Source organism: Scyliorhinus torazame, chromosome 3 (genome assembly GCF_047496885.1).
Source record: "Scyliorhinus torazame isolate Kashiwa2021f chromosome 3, sScyTor2.1, whole genome shotgun sequence".
Lineage (NCBI taxonomy): Eukaryota > Metazoa > Chordata > Chondrichthyes > Carcharhiniformes > Scyliorhinidae > Scyliorhinus > Scyliorhinus torazame.
The window spans coordinates 104,776,245-104,798,216 of NC_092709.1; the positions used below are offsets into that span (position 1 = coordinate 104,776,245).

The 21,972-nt window shown below is 48.2% G+C and overlaps 1 protein-coding gene across 1 annotated transcript in view; it reads left to right on the forward strand.

Moving 5' to 3' along the window:
- The window catches only part of LOC140409392 (IQ domain-containing protein M-like), a 215,625-nt gene that overhangs the window by 65,099 nt on the left and 128,554 nt on the right, over positions 1 to 21,972 (forward strand). Inside the window, exon 3 of the mRNA XM_072497840.1 lies at positions 3,236 to 3,382. Coding sequence (XP_072353941.1) covers positions 3,236 to 3,382 — 147 coding nt within the window. The remainder of the gene's footprint in view (positions 1 to 3,235; positions 3,383 to 21,972) is intronic.

The window sequence follows — 21,972 nt, forward strand, 5'->3', positions numbered from 1 at the left end:
CCTCAAGTTGTTCCTCCTTGCGTTATTTTCCAGTGCCTCCAACCTCTCCACAGATCGTTTCTGGTGTGCCTCCTGTATCTCCGACTTCACCACCAGGCCCTGTATATCGTTTTCATTCTCTGCTGCTTTCACCTTCACGACCCGAAGCTCCTGCTCCTGGGTCTTTTGTTCCTCTTTCAGCCCTTCAATCGCCTGTAATATCGGGGCCAACAACTCTTTCTTCATTTCCTTTTTTATCTCCTCCACGCAGCGTTTCAAAAACTCTTGTTATTCAGGGCCCCATATGAAACTGCCACCTTCCGACGCCATCTTGGTTTCTGCTTGCCTTCCTTGCCGTTGTTCCAAAGGATCCGCTGCAATCCGGCCACTTTCCTCTCCTTTTTCCATCCGTGTCCAGGGGGAACACCCTTCTGGTTTACCGCACGGTGTTTTCAGCCGTTAAAATTGCCGTTGGGGCTCCTATCAAGAGCCCAAAAGTCAGTTTCACAGGGAGCTGCCGAAACGTGCGACTCAGCTGGTCATCGCCGCACCCGGAAGTCTATTTTAAACTAATTAAAAAGGAAGTAATCCAATTGCAGAGTTCATCAAATTATTAACTTATATGATGTGTGTGTTGTAGGTAAGGCCAGCATTTATTGCCCATCTCTATCTGCAATTGAGAAGGTAGTGGTAGCGAGCCATCTTCTTGGCTTGCTAAGGTATTTCAGAAGATAGCTAAGGGTCAACCACACTGCTTTGGGAGCTACATATAGGCTAGACTGGGGCACAGATTTCCAACCCGAATGGACATACGTGAACCAGAAGGACTTTTGCAATAATCCAGTAGCTTTGTAGACACCACCACTGATACTAATACCCAATTGTTTATGAATTTCATCTGGCCTCTGAACTTCAAGGAGGTTGCAGTCATAAATTCACCAATAGGTATCTATTGTCCCAGTGTTCATTTATAAACATAACTTGAGAGAGAAGGGAACAGAACAGAATGAAATTGAGGAAGGTTCAAAGGACACAAGGAAGAAAGGGACAGGGAGGAGGGGATTGGGATAAGAATTTGAAAAATTCATCAAAGGGAGGGGGGCCCACAGAAACCCTTTCAATCTGTTTAGGGTGAGCGTGGGTGATTTTTCTTTATTCATTCATCCATGGGATGTGGGCATCATCGGCTAGGCCGGCATTTATTGGCCATTTCTAATTATGCTTGAGAATGTGGTGGTGACCAGCCTTCTTGGACTGCTGTAGTCCATGTGGGTAGGTTCACATGGGTTGGGGGTGACAAGCCCAAAGCGTTTCCCACGGGGAAGTAAGGGGAGGGTGGTGGTTACAGCAGGTTTTGGGGGGGGGGGGGGGGGTGGCGGGGGAGCTGGTGAAATGCAGAGGAGGAGCAAATGGGCAGAAGATAGGAATGGTAAGAAATGGGGAGCGAGAGTAAGGGTTGAGAAGAGGAGTAATTAAGGAAGATAGAGGGGTATATACATCAGAGGAGGGCAGAGAACAAGATTAGAAAAGGGGTATCACGGGTCCAAAGAAATCTCATTACAATTATATAGGTCCTTGGTGAGACCACACCTGAAGTATCATGTAGAGTTGTTGACTCCTTCCCCAGGAAACAATATACTTTCCTTAGAGGGAGTGCAATATCAGTTTATCAGACTCATTCTTGGGGTGAGGTGATTTCTCTATGAGGAGAATATACCTATAGGCTGGAATTTTCTGATTTTATTTTTGGCACCTTATTTTCTCGGGCAGAAAAGGCAGAGGTCAGCCCATCAGCTGCCTTGCAGGCTTTTCCCGCTGAATTTTGCCGTGTTTCGTGTACATGGTACACACAGCTACTACTGTCCATCGGCGGTGGAGGGGTGCCAATCAAGCGGGCTGCTTTGTCCTGGATGGTGTTGAGCTCCTTGAATGTTGTTGGAGCTGCACTCATCCAGGTAAGTGGAGAGTATTCCATTACACTCCTGACGTGTGCCTTTTAAATGGTGGACAGGCTTTGGGAGTCAGAAGGTGAGTTACTTGCCACAGGATTCCTAACCTCTGACCTGCTCTTGTAGCCATAGTATTCATGTGGCTAGTCCAGTTCGGTTTCTGGTCAATGGTAACCTCCAGGATGTTGATAGTGGGGGATTCAGCGATGGTAATGTCATTGAGTATCTCGGGTGATGTTTAGATTCTCTCTTGTTGGAAATTGTCATTGCATATAAACATTGCATATAAACACTTAAGCACCTGGTATGATTGATCACCCAGAGGAAATCCAGATCTGAAATCCTAGCTGTTCCCATGCCTGGCAACTGAACTTCCTGATCTCCTCGTTCAACAGCAAAGCTTCCTAACTTCCTACTGCTTAATGACGGCCATTCCTGACCTCCTACCACTTGACGGTGGCCCTTCCCGACTTCTGCCTACAGAACAGCCAAGCTTGCTGACCTCCTGTTTGATGTCGGACCTTCTCAATCTCCTCCCACTCAATGCCACACTCCTGGAGCTCATTCCCAAGGGTGGAGGCAGAGGACCTGGAGCATTGCATCAGGAAGCTATGAGGTAGGATCTGGGGTTAAGGCACAGGCAGAACTTCATCTTGTATACCTCACACTCCAGGTCTAAAGAAAGCACTGGCCACATACTTTAACAAACAGAACTCTCCTCACATGAGGTAGGCAAGAAAGGAGGCACTGGGGAATTTGGCATGTATCATTCAATCAATGATTGCTGTTGTTCTGGCAGTGTCCAAAGCCGTTAATCTGGCGTGCAGACCATCCCAATTGAAGGATGCTTGGTCAAAGATTGCTGTTGTTGGAGCAGTGCGTTGAAAATCTTTGCTTCAGCCCTAGTCCCCTTGGAACATGGGCCCGGGTGTTTTGCACCTTGTGCACTCCCCGCTCCCAGGCCCTGCACAAGATTAGTTGCAGCAACAAGCATAGATGTTATGCACGGGGAAGCTGGATAAGCACATGAGAGAAAAGAATGGATATATTGGTATGGTTAGATGACAAAAGGTCAGGGATGTGAGATATAAATGTGCATCGAGAGGACAGCTGTACTTGTGCTACAAATGTGTATTACTAATACTTTGTAATGGATACAATGTTATCAAAGCCATTTTAATCAGTCTGTCAATGCAATCTAAATTCTTACCTCCGAAATTACAGTTTTCTGAACTGTATTCTCCTTGTTTGCCACATTCATGTCATTCATTAAATCCATTTGTGTCTAAATTGTGTTTTCCCTTCAGGCAGCAGGAATTATACAGAAGTAGACTCATGCATATTTACAGCCGACCACTAAACGTTGAAATGCTGGCATGGCGAAAGGCTCTACTCAAGACAAAGCTCCAACAAAAAATTGATAGAAAAAAGCAAAAGCGATCATATCTAAGACGGTAAGTAAATTACACCTGCTTTACATTTCCTGAACTTTTTGTTTTAGAACTTCCTTACATGCTGCACGCAATTCTTTGACTGGGAGATGAGGGGCAGGATTCTCTGATCCTGAGGCTAAGTGTTGATGCTGTCGCAAACGCCATCGCGTTTTACGACGCATCAACAGGCCCCCAGGAGCAGCGATCCTGCGCCCTACAGGGGACCAGCACAGCACTGGAGCGACTCACGCAGCTCCAGTTGCCGATACCGGGGTCAAACAGGTGCCGGCGCGAACTCGCGCATGCGCGCTAGCTTCCTTCTCCGAGCCGGCCCCGACGCAACATGGTGGAGAGCTACAGGGGCCGGCACGGAGTAAAAGAGGCCCCCACCAGGAGAAGCCAGCCCGCCGATCGGTAGGCCCCGATCGCAGGCCAGGCCACGGTGGAGGCCCGCCCCCGGGGTCGGATCCCCCCCCCCCCCCCCCCCCCCCGCAGGATGGTGCCGAGGTCCCGCCAGATAAGACCACATGTGAACGGCGCCGGCAGGACTCGGCCCAACCCGCGCGGAGAATCGGCGGGGGGTGGCGTCGTGTGAATCGTGCCCGGCCCGTGATTCTCCAACTCAGCCCCGGGGTCAGAGAATCCCACCCGATTCCTTTCCCACCAACCCAAACACCTGACAATTCCACTTTTGATTTAATGACCAGGATGAGCCCGAGAGTTGCCTAGACTGACCGCCACATATTTCCCTGTAGAAAGCACCGCAGATTCTCTTTGGAATTTGTTGGCTTGTAAGGAGACCGCCTAAAGTCTGCAATATTACTTGATTTTATTTCCACTGATCAAAGTACTTAAAAAATTCAGAGAGCCTCGATTCCAGAGATCCCTTCCCTTGAACCTCGCATCCACCATTTCTGATGAGTTGGGGGTGGAAATGGGGCCGGATGTATTTCATACATCTGCAGTTCAGGGAAGCAGCAGCACATTTACAAATTCAGCTACCTTCAATCAGAAGCAATTTTAATCACCCAGTTTTCTGAAAAATAACTTTTGGGCTTTGCTAGTTTGAGGAGAAGTTCTCCATCTGTCGGAGCTGTTTGGAAAGGTCTGGTACCCATTTGGAGAGGATCGGGTATCCCTTTGAGATTGTTAACAGCAGACATGAATGTGTGTAAATGGTTGCTAAGGCTTGTGGAACTGACAAGCTGTCAAGTCATTTAAATCCCTATGCCCTTTAAATTTTGAGAATAAAATGCCTACTGTGACTCTCATTGAAAAAACTGGTTGAAATTTCAATTGATGTTTGTTGACAAAAGCCTGAAGATTGTCATGATCAGATTAGTATTGTTTGACTGCTTCCACAACCTATTATTACAGTGGGTTTGAAGTTGGGTCTGTAAGTTTCATTGATAGCTCCAAGTCATTATAAAGGGATTGCCTGTGTTTGACGTGATGCTATGAGTACAAATGTTCATTTTTAAAATTCCAGTTTAAGTACTTGAAAGAATTTAAATCTATTGAATGGACTTTTATCAATGAGAATGTTTTACATAGTGCGATGAATGTAGAAATTGTTATATTATAACATTTGTGGCAGTAACGGTATTAAAAACCTTGGTTTAAAATACATGCAGGCAGTGTGTCTACTAAAGCTGTAAGTAAAGAGTTTCAAAAAGTGAGGAAATCGCTCATTCTAAACACAGTAACCTGTTTTGTTCACTTTATTTATAAGTGGACTTCTGGTGGCAGCAATGGAGACTGGGAGAGCTGCCGTTTAGAGTGGTGGGAGCGAGCTTCCGCTATCTGGGCATCCAGGTGGCACGGGAATGGGAGACTCTACATAAGTTAAATCTGACCCGTCTAGTAGAGCAAACGAAGGAGGACTTTAGAAGGTGGGACAAGCTCCCGCTGTCACTGTCACAGACCGTGAAAATGGTGGTCCTCCCCAGATTTCTGTTTGTTTTTCAGTGCCTCCCCATCTTTATCCCAAGGGCCTTTTTTAAACGGTTAAACAAGGTAATTTTGGGCTTTGTGTGGGCGGGTAAAACCCCGCGAGTGAAGAAAGTGTTGCTGGAGCGTAGGTGAGGGGAGGGTGGGTTGGCACTGCCGAACTTTAGCAACTATTATTGGGTGGCAAATAGAGCCATGATTGGGAAGTGGGTAGTGGGGGGGAGTCTGTGTGGGGGCAAGTGGAGGCTGCATTATGCAAGGACACAAGTCTGGGGGCATTGATAATGGCAGGTGGAGGAAACATATGAGAGTGGAGGCAGCATCGGTCTGGCCCCGCTTTGCAATAACCATCGGTTTGTACCGGGACGGCTGGATAGGGGGTTTCGGAGATGGCAGAGAGCAGGGACTGAGAGGATGGGGGATCTATTCATAAATGGGAGCTTCCCTCGTTTGAAGAATTTAGAGGAGAAGTTTGAACTGCCAGCAGGAAATGGATTCAGGTATCTGCAAGTATGGGATTTTTTGCGAAGGCAGGTTCCGACCTTTCCGCCCCTACCGCCACGGGAAATATAGGACAGGGTGGTTTCCAGAACGGGGGTGGGAGAGGGGAAGGTATCGGGCATCTACAAAGAGCTTATGGAGTCGGATAGAGGAGCTAAAGGGCAAATGGGAAGATGAGCTAGGGGGTGAGATAGAGATGGGTCTGTGGGCGGATGCTTTGAGCAGAATTAACACATCCTCATCATGTTCCAGGCTTAGCCTGATACAATTTAAGGTAGTTCACCGGGCACACATGACGGTGGCCCTGATGAGCACGTTTCTGTGGTAGAGGACAGGTGTGCGAGGTGTACGGAGGGGCCAGCAAATCCTGTCCATATGTTTTGGACATGCCCGAAGCTGAGGGGATTCTGGCAGGGTTTTGCAGATGTCATGCCCACGGTACTAAAAATACGGGTTGTGCCGAGTCCAGAGGTGGCGATCTTTGCAGTGTCGGAAGATCCAGGAGTCCAGGGGGCGAGAAAGGCTGACGTCTTGGCTGTTGCCTCTCTGGTAGCCCAGAGACAGATATTGTTAGCGTGGAGGGACTCGAAGCCCCTGAAATCAGAGACCTGGGTTAGTGACATGGCTTGGCTTCTCAGCCTTGAGAAAATCAAGTTCGCCCTAAGAGGGTCAATGCTAGGGTGCGTCCGGAGGTGGCAGCGGTTTATCGACTTCTTCATGGAAAATTAACTGTCAGCAGAGGCAATAATCTAAAGAGGGCGGGAGGGGGGGGGGCGGTCGGCGGAAGTTAGGCTATTTTCTCTTAAGGGTAGGAGGGACTTGTTAGGGATGGAAATGATGTCTGTACGACAATTATTTTTAAATATTTTTTATTCTCTGCCTTTTTCATATTTTCTCCCAAATTTGTACTACGTTTATATTTGGATTTGCTTTCTTTTCTGTTGTTGTTATTGTTATTATTATAAAATTTACAAATACCTTAATAAAATGTTTTTAAAACTTTATTTATAAGTGGCATTTGAACTGTATTTACTTGCTTAATTGGAATTAGTGGCAGATGTAGATAGTACGTTTTTTTCCTCCTTTTGTTGAACTGTTAGTTTTAAAACTATATCTTTAAGGTTAATGTGATTAATTCTGTGTTTAAATTAAAGTTTCATTTCACATAAAAGATACCTATTGGTCAGAGTCATCTCTCCTGGGGTGAAATATCCTTTCCTCACAGCTTTACAAATAGAACATTTGTTTGGGGTTCTTGTCTGGTATTCTAACAAAAGTTGGGATCTGGTTCAGTATCCTAACAATAGTGAAGACTGCAATAGACAGAATTTTACTTTCTTTCATCTCAGCATGGTTCTTGAAGTCTGCCCATGATGGAAACTGGATGAGTTGGCATGGAGGGTGTAACGGCAAAGGGTGTGGAAGGGGAGGGTGTATGGAAGTCGTGGGTTGGTAAGATGTTGCCACTAAGTTGGCATGGAGGCTTTAAGGAGCTATGGAGGTGAATGGTATGAGTTTGGTTTACTTGATAATAAGTTGGCATGGAGGTTATGAAAACCATGGGATTTTTAATAGATGAACACGAGATGGCATTGAAGTTATGACAATGTATTGGTGATGGGTAGTAGAACCTGGAGGGTACAAGGGGCCATGGAGTTGGGTGGGGATAATGCGGTTGCATGGTTTGGCATGGATGGGGAATGGAGAGTTCTGTCACTGACTCCAGTTATCCTCCTGCACCCCACGGAGCAAAACTCTAACTTTTGGGGAAGTTTACCTATGTTGGGAGTCAGGAATTTCCCCGAATCTGCACACACGACTCAGGAATGCAATTTTGGCCCTTCATCTGTTGTACATTTTTTCGTTGCTTCTTAAATTAAGTGAGGCACTGGCCCAAAGAGGAAAAGTAAGGATTTACTTTAATCTCTTAAACCCAGCTTTCAATTCAGTCCAGGAGCTGAGATTCCGAAATGGTTATCTCTGCTCCATGACAGTTAGAAAATGTGAATAAACTAATGGTTTTGACGTTCTCTACAGGAACCGATCTGCAACGGCAAACTGCCCTGGAATTGACATTTCTAGCTCTGGGGGACGTGGACTAAAAGCCTGGGTAATGGAAATGTCACCTTTTTTTGCAATGACCCTGCTCCCCTCAGCTGGAATATGAACTTGCCTTCAGCCTTCACTGCACCACGTATCATCACAGTTGATAGCAAGAATAAATTATACAGCTCAGTCAGCAGTATTGCAACAGCTTAATGCAGTGTGGCACCTTCAACTTGTACATTTAAGTGCATTGTTTAGAAGTGCTAACATTGAAGGAAGAAATTACATTGCATAGTCTGGTTTTGTCATTATTTTTGACTGTCTTAAAATCTTTCAACAATGCCATCCCAAGTTGCCCTCGAGAAGGTGGTGGTGAGCTGCATTTTTTAAGAGCTGCAATCCATGTGGTGTAGCTACATGCACGGTCCTGTTAGGGAGGGAGTTCCAGGATAATGCACTGCCTACCTCATTGTACAGTTGATACGGACAGGCAGATGGGAATGGGTAGGCTATTATTTGTGGCCTAGACAGAAAAAGACAGGATGGGATCCGGGGGGAAGGCACTTCATTTGGGAGTGTAGTATAATGGTTATCAGATCGAATCAGAGAATCCTTACAGGGCAGGAGGAGGCCATTTTGACCATTGAGTCTGCACCAACCCTCCAAATGAGCACCCTACCTAGGCCACTCTCCCGCTCTATCCCCATGACCCCAACTATTTTCAACACTGGATAAAAGCAAATTACTGCGGATGCTGGAATCTGAAACCAAAAGAGAAAATGCTGGAAAATCTCTGCAAGTCTGGCAGCATCTGTAGGGAGAGAAAAGAGCTAGGCCTGGATTCTCCCGCAATCAGCGGTGTGGCCTGTACCGGCGCCAAAGAGTGGTGTGAACCACTCTGGCGTCAGGCCGCCCGGAAGGTGCGGAATCCTCCACACTTCCGGGGGCTACGCCGCCACTGGAGGGGTTGGCGCCGTGCCAACAGGCGTCGAAGGGCCTCCGCCGGCCGGCGCGAATTGCCGCATGTGCAGGACCGCCAGCATGTTCTGCTGCATGAGCAGAACCGCTGCCGTGTTTCCTGCGCATGAGCTGGGTATTTCGTCTCTGCGCTGGCCATCGCGGAGCCTTACAGAGGCCGGCACGGAGGGAAAGAGTGCCCCCACGGCACAGGCCCGCCCGCAGATCGGTAGGCCCTGATCGCGGGCCAGGCCACCGTGGGGGCCCCCACCCCCGAGGACCCCGCTAACCGCCCTCCAAGCCAGGTCCCGCCGGTATGGACCTTGTCCATTTCACGGCGGTGGAACTGGCCGAAAACGGGTGGCCGCTCGGCCCATCGGAGAATTGCCGGGGGGCCGCTGCTAACAATCCCCGCCCAAAATCCAGCAGGGGAGAATTTGGCAGCCGGCGTTGGAGCGGCGGGGTGGGATTTACGCCGCCCCCTCGCCGATTCTCCGACCCGGCAGGGGGGGTCGGAGAATCCCACCCCTAATGTTTTGAGTCCAGATGACCCTTTGTCAAAGCAAACAGGCATAGAAAGTGGGCGATATTTATACTGTGGGGTGAGGCAATGAAAGATGAGTCATAGCCATAGAAACTAAGGGAACAGGGTGCTAATGGCAGTCCCTAAAGAGAATAAAAGGTGTGAAAGGCCAAACAGCAGAGAAACTAAAATCAGAGGGTAAACTGTGACAGATGTAGGGGGGAAGGGGGAAACAAAAGGGAGAAAAGCTAAGGAGTGTGGGGATAAGATAGGGGGGGGGATATATATGTAAAGAAAGGCAAGAAAGAAATAAAAGGTAAAAGACAGTTAAAATGAAATGGAAATAAAACAGAATGGTCGAGGTGAGGTAGAGCTAATCATCTGAAGTGGTTGAATTCGATGTTGAGGCCTGAAGGCTGTAGCGTGCCTAACCAGAAGATGAGATGCTGTTTCTCAAGTTTGCGTTGCGCTTCACTGGAACATTGCAGCAGGCCAAGAACAGACATGTGGGCAAGGGACGGTCTGTGCGCATTCAGGAGCTTGACCTCCCCGTTGCTTGCCATTTTAACACAAGACCCTGCTCCCATGCCCACATGTCTATCCTTGGCCTGCTGCAATGTTCCAGTGAAGCTCAACATTGTGTCATCATTGCTGACACTGAGACATGGTTGTGAGAGGAGCAGGATTGTCAGCTCAATATTTCAGTCCGAGAGAAATAGAAGAGCAGATTTCAGAGAAATGTAGAAGTAATAGCGTAGTGGTAGTGGGGATTGCAACTTCCCCAACATTAACTGAGGTAGTCATAGCATAAAAGGTTTAGAGGGAGCCGAATTCTTAAAATGAGTCCAGGAGAACATTTTAAGCCAGTATGTAGAAGGTCCTACAAAAGATCCTTTACTTAATTTTAGGCAAAGAAGCCGGCAAGTAGACGGGTTGGGACTTGTCTCGGCAGTTGGACCCTAGACCCTTGATCCCAGACCGTTTCAAGCACTCTGTAAATAGTTGTAGTAAATCGTTATGTTTTATAAGTTAACTGGTGGAGCCAATTCTTAAAGCTATTACATTGGCAATGAGGTAAAGACCAGCGACTCAGATTGCAAGAATTTCATGGAAAAAAGTCCAATTGCCTGCAAGGAAGGGAACAATCGAAATTCCTCTTTTCAGTTTGTTCCTGCTACAGAAGATTGGGTACAGCATGTGGAGTGCTTAAAATTGTTTTTCCATGTGAATGAAATAGAGGGAGAGAAGCAACAGAGAGTAATTTTATTAACAGTGTTTTATTCAACCGGGAGAGCCCTAGAGAAAGCCAAATCAGCCTTTGTGGTGAGGCTTAAGAAGGTTACAGAGCATTGCGATTATTTTGGAACTGAATAAAATGAGATGCTAAGATATCGTTTTAGTAAGTGGTATTAACGATGAGGCCATACAAAAGAGGTTTTTGGTAGAATCGGATGTAGATTTAGAAAAGGTTCTGGAGATTGCTTTTGCCATGGAGAGCACGGAGGAGGGAACCTGGGAACTATTAAACACTCTGGTCAGTGCTGTCCACCAGTTAGAATGGGAAACTGTAAACACCAGGAGTGAAGATGCTAATCCAAGAAAGGAAATTAATATGGGAACTGGAAGAGCCAGAAGGTATAGCAGATTAATCCGCAGCCAAGGATAGACCCAGAGTGTGCAGAGTGTTCGACGTGTTGGGGTAGCCAGCCCTCAGACATATGCAGATTTAGGGAAGCTGAATGTTTCAGATGCGTAAAAAAAGGACTTTTGAGACATAAGGGCAAGGATAAACAGAGCCTGCCTAGCACTAGTAAATCAAACAATACAGCATCATACAGTAAACAGTATGGAAGGTGGCCTTGTGGCAGAGTGGAAAGTTATGCCTGTCAATAATATAAAATCGGGCAAAGTGGCTCCGATCACAGTGGAGTTATAGGTAAACAGAAGGGTGTTATGGACATAAGTGGACACAGGGGCCTCAACCACCGTGGTGGGGATGCAAACCAGCCAGTACCTTCAAGAGGTTGAAGGAGGCCATAAAGATAAAAGGTACAACAATGACTCCAGTGAGCTGTCAACAGCAATCCGCTCAGCTGTCTTTAATCGTGGTGACTGGTCAGAGACCAAGTTTAATGGGGCGTGACTGACACCAGGGGCGTCATTCTCCGACCCCCCGCCGGGTCGGAGAATGGCCGTTGGCCGCCGTGAATCCCGCCCCCGCCGAAGTCTCCGGTACCGGAGATTGGGCGGGAATCGGGCCGCGCCGGGTGGCGGGACCTCCCACTCAATTCTCCGGCCCGGATGTGCCGAAGCCCCGCCCAGAAATTGCCTGTCCCGCCGGCGTAAATTAAACCTGGTATTTACCGGCGGGACCAGGCGGCATGGGCGGGCTCCGGGGTCCTGGGGGGGACGCGGGGCGATCTGACCCCGGGGGGGTGCCCCCCACGGTGGCCTGGCCCGCGATCGGGGCCCACCGATCCGCGGGCGAGCCTGTGCCGTGGGGGCACTCTTTCCCTTCCGCCTCCGCCACGGCCTCCACCATGGCGGAGGCGGAAGTGACTCTCCCCACTGCGCATGCGCGGGAAACTTTCAGCGACCGCTGATGCTCCCGCGTATGCGCCGCATTTCCGCGCCAGCTGGCGGGGCAACAAACGCCATTTCCGCCAGCTGGCGGGGCGGAAATCCCTCCGGCGCCGGCCTAGCCCCTCAATGTCGGGGCTAGGCCGCCAAAGATGCGGAGCATTCTGCACCTTTGGGGCAGCGCGATACCCGTCTGATTGGCGCCGATTTGGGCGCCAGTCGGCGGACATCGCGCCGTTGGGGGAGAATTTCGCCCCAGGAGAGCAAACTAAATTGGCTCAAGATTTTTAGCATCAAAGCACAAGGTCATCAGCAATTATGTTTTCCAGGAAGTTGTGGGAAAAATAAATGGGCGAAAGGCAAGAAAGGGAATTATAGACCAGTAAGCCTAACATCGGTAGTGGGGAAAATGCTTGAATCCGTTATTTCGGACTTTATAGCAGAACATTTAGAAAGCAGTGGCAGGATCAGTCAGAGTCAGCATGGATTTATGAAGGGAAAATCATGCTTGACAAATCTGTTGGAATCCTTTGAAGAGGTAACCAGTACAGTCGACAAGGGGGAGCCAGTCGATGTGGTATATTTGGACTTTCAGAAGGCGTTTGACAAAGTCCCGCATTAGAGATTATTGTGCAAAATTAAAGCGTAGGGGATTGGGGGAAATGTATTGAGGTGGATAGAAAACTGGTTGGCAGAGAGGAAACAAAGAGTAGGGATTAATGGGGCCTTTTCAAATTGGCAGGCAGTAACCAGTGGGGTACCACAGGGATCGGTGCTGGGACCCCAGCTATTCAGAATATATATTAATGATTTGGATGAGGGAACAAAATGCAATATCTCAAAGTTTGCAGATGATACAAAAATGGTGGGAGGGTGAATTGTGATGAGGATGCAGGGATCCTACAGCAAGATCTGGACAGGTTGGGCGAGTGGGCAAACCAATGGCAGATGCAGTATAATTTGGATAAGTGTGAGGTTATTCATTTTGGAAGCAAAAACAGGAAGGCAGATTACTACCTGAATGGTTGTAAATTGGGAGAGGGGAGTGTGCAGCGGGACCTGGGTGTCCCTGTGCACCATTCGCTGAAGCATGCAGGTGCAGCAGGCGATAAAGAAGGCTAATGGTATGTTGGCCTTCGTTGCAAGAGGTTTCGAAGCAGGGATGCGTTGCTGCAATTGTACAGGCCCTTGGTGAGGGTATTGTGTGCAGTTTTGGTCTCCTTCTCTGAGGAAGAATGTTCTTGCTCTCGAGGGAGTGCAGCGAAGGTTTACCAGACTGATTCCAGGGATGGTGGGACTGTCATACGAGGAGAGATTGACGAGATTGGGATTGTTCTTGCTGGAGTTCAGAAGAATGAGGGGGGAATCTCAAAGAGACTTATAAAATTCCAACAGGACTAGACAGGGTAGATGCAGGGAATATGTTACCAATGATGTGTGTGTCCAGAACCAGGGGTCACAGCCTGAGGATTCAGGGTAAACCATTTCGGACAGAGATAAGGAGACACTTCTTCACACAAAGAGTGGTGAACCTGTGGGATTCATTACCACAGGAAGTAGTTGATGCTAAATCTTTGAATATATTCAAGAGGCGGCTGGATATAGCACTTGGGGAGAATGGGATCAAAGGCTATGTGGAGAAAGCAGGATTAGGCTATTGCGTTGGAGCCATGATCGTAATATTTGCTAGGTGTCAACATGTGCCCCTAGGAATTCCTGAGAATTTAAATCCTTTCTGGGGGTGGGCAGCTATTATGGGCTGTTCCTGCCAAACTGTCAACGATGTTAGCTCTATCACATGTATTGTTAAAGAAATGCCAGAGATGGGTCTGGAAGGCACTGTAGCCACCTGGGTTGGTAACTTCCCGACTTAAAATGGAGAAAGACTAAAGGGAAATTCAGCCAACACAGGCAAAAACGAGCAAGTGCAGAAATCCTGTGTGTTGGAAATTGCAAAAACCAGACAGCACTGAAACCAGCAGCCATCTGCATAGTAATGAGCGATTCCAAGGCACAATTGCACTTAAGGTGAATAAAGCCAAGCCAGACTCCTCAGCGCCAGCAGGAGCCAAGACAAAGGAAGGCCAACGGATATTTAGGGACCGCCCAGCGATCAGGGAACAACTCCAGTATTGGAGAAATCGATCCAAGTGATCGGGACGCAGTCCAATCACTTGGAACCAGGTACGGGTTCCGCCCTGAAGGGCGGGAAGCCCCGGGGGACTATAAAGTAAAGCCCCCAAGTTCAAATCGGTCTTCTTGGCAGGGTCACTCAACAACGCGTATCAACCCCTGAGAGTGAACAGCCCAGCTGCCGCACCAACCAAGTAAGTCTCCAGTCAACGCTCGCTACGAGATAGGCGCTCCTAGCTACAAGTCCATACCAGCTTTTGAATCCTGCAGACTCAGGACCTGAACGAAAGGCCATTTGTTCCCCTGACCTGGTGGGCCAGTCCCGAAGCTAAGTATATGCCTTTTAGTGATAGAAATAGTCTAGAAAGTAGAGTTATATGCATACGTAGCGACTTACTGTACATAATAAATGTGTTTGATTTGAATCTTACTAATTGGTGTGTTGAGTTATTGATCAGTACTTGAACTTGAACCTCGTGGCGGTATCATAAAGATACCTGGCGACTCCAGATCAAAGGTTAAACAAACAGAGCAAATTACGAATTAAGAGCCAACCAAAAGTTAGCAACATATTACTGGTGACATCCTGACGGGACCCGACTTAGAAGTGGCTTAACCACTCCGGGAGAACTCAAAATTTGAATTAGAATCCAATTAGGGACAGAAAAACCACAAGTGTTCAAGCAGTTCTGATCAATCCTCATAATTCGGAAGTGTGTTAATGCATGCGTAACTAACAGGGCTATAAGGTAAACTGATAGATTTTTGTTGCGAAAAACTGTCGGGAGTTTGCGAAAAACTGTCGGGAGTTTGTATTCCGGAAAATAGCGAAAGCCGTACCCGTAATTGCAGCACCGCCTTAGTACCCCTCGTTCCAAATTTAAGAGAGTATTTAGAGAGGAAAGATGGCAATGCAGGCAATGCAACACCTCATGAACCCTGAAGAATTTGTGGTCGCAGCGACCAGCAGCAGAGAAGGACAGTGTCCTGTTTGGAAAGAGGAAATCAGGAAGTACCTCAAAGGGAAAGGATGGCCCCTTTGGAGTGAATTCTGTGAGAATAAGGAAACAGGACCCGGGAGTATAGGACATACTTGGTGGGAGAACCTGTCAGAGATTCATAAGAAAAGCTTGGGAAAAGCTCGCAAGCCAATGGCAATCGTGTCCTGTCTGGCACAATTGCGAGGCACAGAGGAGGTCGTTCGGACGCTCCGTAAAGAGATAAAAGGAGTACATCGAATGAGCAAGGTCGATGTAAGTGAGGTTGAGAAAGAGAACATAGAGTTGAAAAGGAAGTTAGCAGCAAAGGACGGAGAGGTGGATGATGCCAAGTGGGCACACCAGCCTTGTCTAGTGCACCTAAGCAGCTTCCAGACACAGTACGAAAAGATCTATCAGGACACGCATCGTGCAGTCCGGGTAAGAAAGGAAACCGAGAAACAGGTAGAGGCATTGCAAAGGCAGTGTAGCGACCTGAAAGCAGCATTACGAGCATTCCGTGCTGCCAACACGGAGCACAGACAGAGCTCACTAGATCATGCGAAGTGCAGGAAGCAGATTGCAGAACTGCAGTCTTTGCTTTCAGTTCAGAATGGATTCCAGAGCACCTTTGGATCCCAGTTAGATACAGAAGACGGCCTGGATTGGGAAGAATTAAATGAGACCGCGCATAGATATGTTCAGGGAACATGTGCGCAAGGAAAGTCCCAGAAGAGAAATGCGCCGCAACCCCCCACATCGCAGATAGTTCAGGCATCAATGAATCCAGTAACCACCCAACGCACAGTCACATCGGACGGAGATACAGAATTTCTTTATACCACCCCCTTAACCGTGACCCAATTGCGGGACGTGTGCAAGAAAATCGCACCGTTCCTCCCACCTTAGACCCCCACCACTTCTTTGCTGGAGTAAAGCAGCAGGCGACCATGTACGGCCTGGATGAGTGTGAGCACGTGAAGCTCACAGTTTTGAGTTTAGACCCTTTGGTCGAAGTAGCCCTTCCCGACCCACAGAATGTAGGAGGAGGCACCCTTGCTGAAATGCACACAGCGATCCTAGACACAATCGGCTACAACAGAGGTGACCCAGTAGAAGGCCTGAATAAGTGCAGGCAGAAAAAGACAGAACACCCCACAGCATTTGCTGGATGCCTGTGGATCCATTTCACAGCAGTTTTTGGCAATTTAGACCACGCCCATTTGGACATCAGTAACGGATTCTGGTCCATTCCATTGGCAAAAGCGTGCCAGTACAAATTTGCCTTCACTTTTAAAAATCAGCAGTACACGTGGACATGCCTTCCACAAGGATTCCACAACTCCCCCTCCATTTTCCACCGACAGCTGGCAAATGGTTTGTCAAACTTTTCTCGCCCCAAATGTCTGGTCCAGTATGTGGACGACCTATTACTGCAGACAGACTCAAGGCACAGCACAGCGAGCTTCTGTCCGAACTCCTGGAACTCCTACAACAGATTGGCTGCAAAGTAAACCCAAAAAAGGCCCAGATTTTGGAAAACAAAGTGATATATTTGGGTACGATTATCACGCACGGTAAACGCGAGATTGAGCACAAAACAATTGACTCGATTGCCAAATTGCCCCTTCCCCAGAATGTTTCAGCCCTCCCGTCGTTTTTAGGACTGGTTGGCTACTACCGAAACTACATTGACGGTTTCGCCAGCAAGGCAGCACCCCTCTCGGAACTCCTAAAGAAAGGAGCCCCTTGGGAATGGCTTCCACAGCACACGGATGCTGAGGATGTTTTAAAACGCGCACTCATTGCAGCCCCTGCATTACAGGTTCCATACCCGCTTTCCCCCTATGCTATAGAGATAGCAAGCACAGACCGCACCCTTTCGGCCGTGCTCCTCCAGGAACGGCACGAACAGTTAAGACCCGTGGCTTACGCTTCCAGACTTTTAGATCCTGTGGAGCAGGGATTTTCGGCCTGTGAAAGGCACCTGCTCGCAGTTTTCTGGGCAGTTCAGTATTTTTCCTACAAAACCGGACTAAACCCCATCACAATCCTCACAGAACACGCCCCCACCCAACGTTTACTGGACGGACGACTTAAGGACGGTACAGTTAGCCAAATTAGAGCAGCTAGATGGACCCTTCTTTTGCAGGGACGGGACATCACCGTTAAAAGGATCAGGACCCACACTTTTCTAGCCGACAACCTTCAGTACCCAGGCACCCCCCATGAATGTGAAATCATCTCACCGCACCACAACACAGGCCCCTTTATTGCGAAAACACCCCCAAGAAAGATAGGTAGTTCACCCCAGAGCCCCCAGCACACAGACACGTGCGCACCTTTAAGGATTTATGTGGATGGTTCTTCCACAGTATTAGACGGGAAGCGCATTACAGGATGCGGCATATATGTCAAGGACGCACGGAGGCGCACACTAGAAGAGATCTCCTTAAAGCTACCAGGCCACTTAGGCGCGTTGGCGGCAGAACTAGCAGCCGATGCGTACATTGTGGATCACCCAGATTCCTTCCCCAGCCCAGCAGACATATACCCGGACAGCCTCTATGTCTGCAACAGCCTTACAGAATTCCTACCCCTGTGGAAAGCAAGAGGATTTGTTTCCGCAGATGGAAAACCCCTCCCTTCAGCCCCATTGCTCCGCCACATTTTAGAGAAAGCACAGGACAGGACCTTTGGTATTGTTAAAGTTCGCAGTCACCACCGTTCCTCCCCCCCTGTAAATGTAAAGGCCGACGCACTGGCAAAACCAGGTTCCAGGCAAGGATATTTTTGAACACCCCCCGAAAGCGCACCAGTGAATGCAGTTCAGGTCTCGCAGACTACTATCGAGGATTTAATGCAGGCCCAGAAGCAGGATAGCAATCTCAGGGAGATTTTGAAAGGAAAATTTCCAGCACCTTACATTAGATTTAAAAATGCACTGACCACACATGACGGTGTGGTGTTAAAAGAAACCCTTTATGTGGTTCCTGAACAGGACAGCAATCAACTTATTTGTTTATTCCATGACAGTCATGGACATCAGGAAATTGATTCCCCCTACAGCCCACCTCAGGCATCTCTGTTGGTGGCCAAGTTTAAAAGACGATGTAACGCACTACGTTGAGAATTGCCGTATCTGTGCCCAGAACAATCCGGACAGATACGCAAAGAAGGCTCAGCTTAGTCACACACGCCCCGTTAACGGCCCCTGGACTAACCTCCAGATCGATTTTATAGGACCATTGCCCCCTTGCAGGAATGGTTACGAGTACTTATTAGTTGTCATAGACACTTTTACGAAATTGGTAGAGGCATTCCCATCCAGAGCGAACACGGCAAAGACCACCGCAAAGATCTTAACCCACCACATCTTTACGAGATGGGGACACCCCCGCAGCATTGAATCCGACCAAGGTTCCCATTTTACGGGACGTGTCATGTAGAACGTCCTCACGATATTTGGCATTACCCAAAATTCCACATCGCATACCACCCCCAGTCAAGTGGTATCGTGGAGCGCATGAAATGGACCCTAAAAGCCACCCTCAGAGAAATGGTCCAACAAAGCAACACCACTTGGGATTCAGTCCTCCCTTTTGCGCTGATGTTTTTGAGAAATACTATTTCAACATCCACAGGTTACACCCCACACACTCTCATGACCGGACGCCTCATGAAAGGCACAGAATTTTTATTAGGACTTGACTTGACCAGCCCCGAAGTGACAGCCCTCGCACACGAGAACGCAGTCAAACAGTTAGTTGAAAATGTGAAAACGGCTCAGCTAGCAGCCGCAGTAAGATTAGGCACAAGGAAGAAATAGAGCAAGGCCTGTTTCAACAGGACAGTGCATGCGACTGAGTTTGAGGTAGGACAGCAGGCCATGCTCTCAATTTACAACCTCAGCACAATCCTGTCACCGAAGTATTCGGGTCCGTACTCCATTGCGGACAAAGTTAGCCCCTCCGTCTATAAAATTAAGTACCCCAACGGAAAGACTGCGTGGTTCCATATTAATCAGCTGAAGGCATATGGCCCACAGTCCAATCACGCACACCACATCATGCTCGACGCAGCAGACCACACGCCGCCCACAGCCAAAGTATCCCTACCCCCCCAACACACCCACCACATCCACGGACTGGCCCTCGACTCCATCCCCGAACTCTAGACTCCACCCCGGAACGCCCACAGACAGCAGCAGCAACACGCTTCCCTACTATCCCCAGGCAACAGGACCCACAACCAACGAATCTGACCACGATTCGAGTGATCCCTTCCTCATCACATTCCTCAACAAACCCCACCAAAGACCACCGCCCTACGATGACGATTCCGTCCCCACAGAACTAGACACCACCTTTTGACACCGCGATAATTCATACAGGCTCGTCCAGAACGACGAGATGGACCCCAAATCGCACCATGCAGCCCTATCAGCCCTTATACATTTGAGAGTATGGCATCCGGGAGAAGAGGACGACTTTGAGTCTGACTCCCAAAGCGAGAACCCCTTTACGACCCTGTTCGCAACTGATAACTGAGGTGTCCAGTGTTGCTCAGGCAGTGGAGAAACGGCATTGGTCTCCGCCCTGCCTGAGGACCCCCCCTCTGGTCAGCTACGCTCGGGTAGAGCACACACGGCATTGGTCACTGTCTTACCCGGGGATTACATCCAATTCTTACCCGGCGCGGCCCATACGCACCTCATTTTGGCACTCTTGGTTCAAAAAGTTTTGCTTTGTTTTCCGGCAACCCTTAGGTTTTTGCCTGTGTTGGCTGAATTTCCCTTTAGTCTTTGCGGTTCTCCATTTTAAGTTGGGAAGTGGCCAACCCAGGTGGCTACACACCCTCCTTGTGATCCCTAACGCGAAGCGTGAAGGATCACATAACTGCGTTGTCTTCAAACATTTGGATGGTAAATGGCACAGCATGCGAGACGGCTTGCACTGTTTCAGTATTTTTAAGTGTGTCTTGTCCGGAATATTCGGTTTAAAAAAAAATGAGGGAGTCACACATGGTGACAAATTATAAAGGGAAATTGGCACCACAGACAGACATACTAACGCACGAGATATTAACCAAGATAGTAACAGACACTATGCTTGATCCATAGAACCCCAAAAGCTCCAGGAAAAGAGATGAAACAGAAAGGAAGAGAAGAGAAGAGAAAGAAGAACAATGAGGACATCCTCCATGTTGATCACCGCCATTATACTGTTCATTCGGTTGCGAGCGAACGCGAACCCCCTGACCCCAACCCCCCCCCCCCCCTCCCCTGGCCGTTAATGATTTACTTCCCCATAGCACCCAGAGCCCGGTAACAGGCAACACCACACCATCATGGTGTGATAAGCTCATAACATGGTACTCCCTTTCCTACGTAGTCGAATCCCTATTAGTGTTGGCGATACTCTGCAGCATCGTGCAGACTATCCACATGAGGAAATGGTGAAGGAGAGCCTACCGCGCTCGCCCCCCGGTATACAGAATGAGATCCCCTATTTTCGGTTTTCACCAGGCCCCCGAACCCCTTGATCTACAATAAAGACCATTTATGTTGCATCTTTTGTAAATAAAGAAATGGAAATATTGTACACCCCTGTGCTTGACTGCCAAGCCAGAGGAAAAATGTGAATGCTGCTCTTATTTTGTATTGTTTAGGAAGTAAATACGACTGAATGTTTAGTGAGTGTAGTTTATTGAGGACAGTTAGAGGTACTTTTTTTTTTTGTGTTGTAATGCATGTCCCTGTCTGACATAGCGCCACTTAGATATTTTTAGTTAAAAATTTTACTGCATAGTTATGGTCAGTGTAGAGGCCATGGAAGAGTGCTCGCTGGGTCAGGGAATGAAGACAACGCAGTTATGTGATCCTTCACGCTTCGCGTTAGGGATCACAAGGAGGGTGTGTAGCCACCTGGGTTGGCCACTTCCCGACTTAACATGGAGAACCGCAAAGACTAAAGGGAAATTCAGCCAACACAGGCAAAAACGAGCAAGTGCAGAAATCCTGTGTATTGGAACTTGCAAAAACCAGACAGCACTGAAACCAGCAGCCATCTGCATAGTAATGAGCGATTCCAAGGCACAAATGCAACACTTAAGGTGAATAAAGCCAAGCCAAACTCCTCAGCGCCAGCAGGAGCCAAGACAAAGGCAGGCCAATGGACATTTAGGGACCGCTCAGCGATAAGGGAACAACTCCAGTATTGGTGAAATCGATCCAAGTGATCGGGACGCAGTCCAATCACTTGGAACCAGGAACGGGGTCTGCCCCGAAGGGTGGGAAGCCCCTGGGGACTATAAAGTAAAGCTCCCAAGTTCAAATAGATCTTCTTGGCATGGTCACTCAACAACGCGAATCAACCCCTGAGAGTGAACTGCCCAGCTGCCGCACCAACCAAGTAAGTCTCCAGTCAACGCTCGCTACGAGATCGGCGCTCCTAGCTACAAGTCCATACCAGCTTTTGAATCCTGCAGACTCAGGACCTGAACGAAAGGCCATTTGTTCCCCTGACCTGGTGGGCCAGTCCCGAAGCTCAGTATAGGCCTTTTAGTGATAGAAATAGTCTAGAAAGTAGAGTTATATGCATAAGTAGCGACTTACTGTACATAATAAATGTGTTTTGATTTGAATCTTACTAATTGGTGTGTTGAGTTATTGATCAGTACTTGAACCTCGTGGCGGTATCATAAAGATACCTGGCGACTCGAGAGCAAAGGTTAAACAAACAGAGCAAATTACGAATTAAGAGCCAACCAAAAGTTAGCAACAGAACCACAAAAAAAAGGCATTTAACCAGGTCAAGCAGGTGTTGCAGTTGTCGTGTTTACTGGTGCACTTCGACCCCACCAAGAAGATAATATTAACATGTGATGCAACTTTATATGGCGTTGTGGCAGTTTTATCCCACAGAGTGGATGATGGGTTGGAG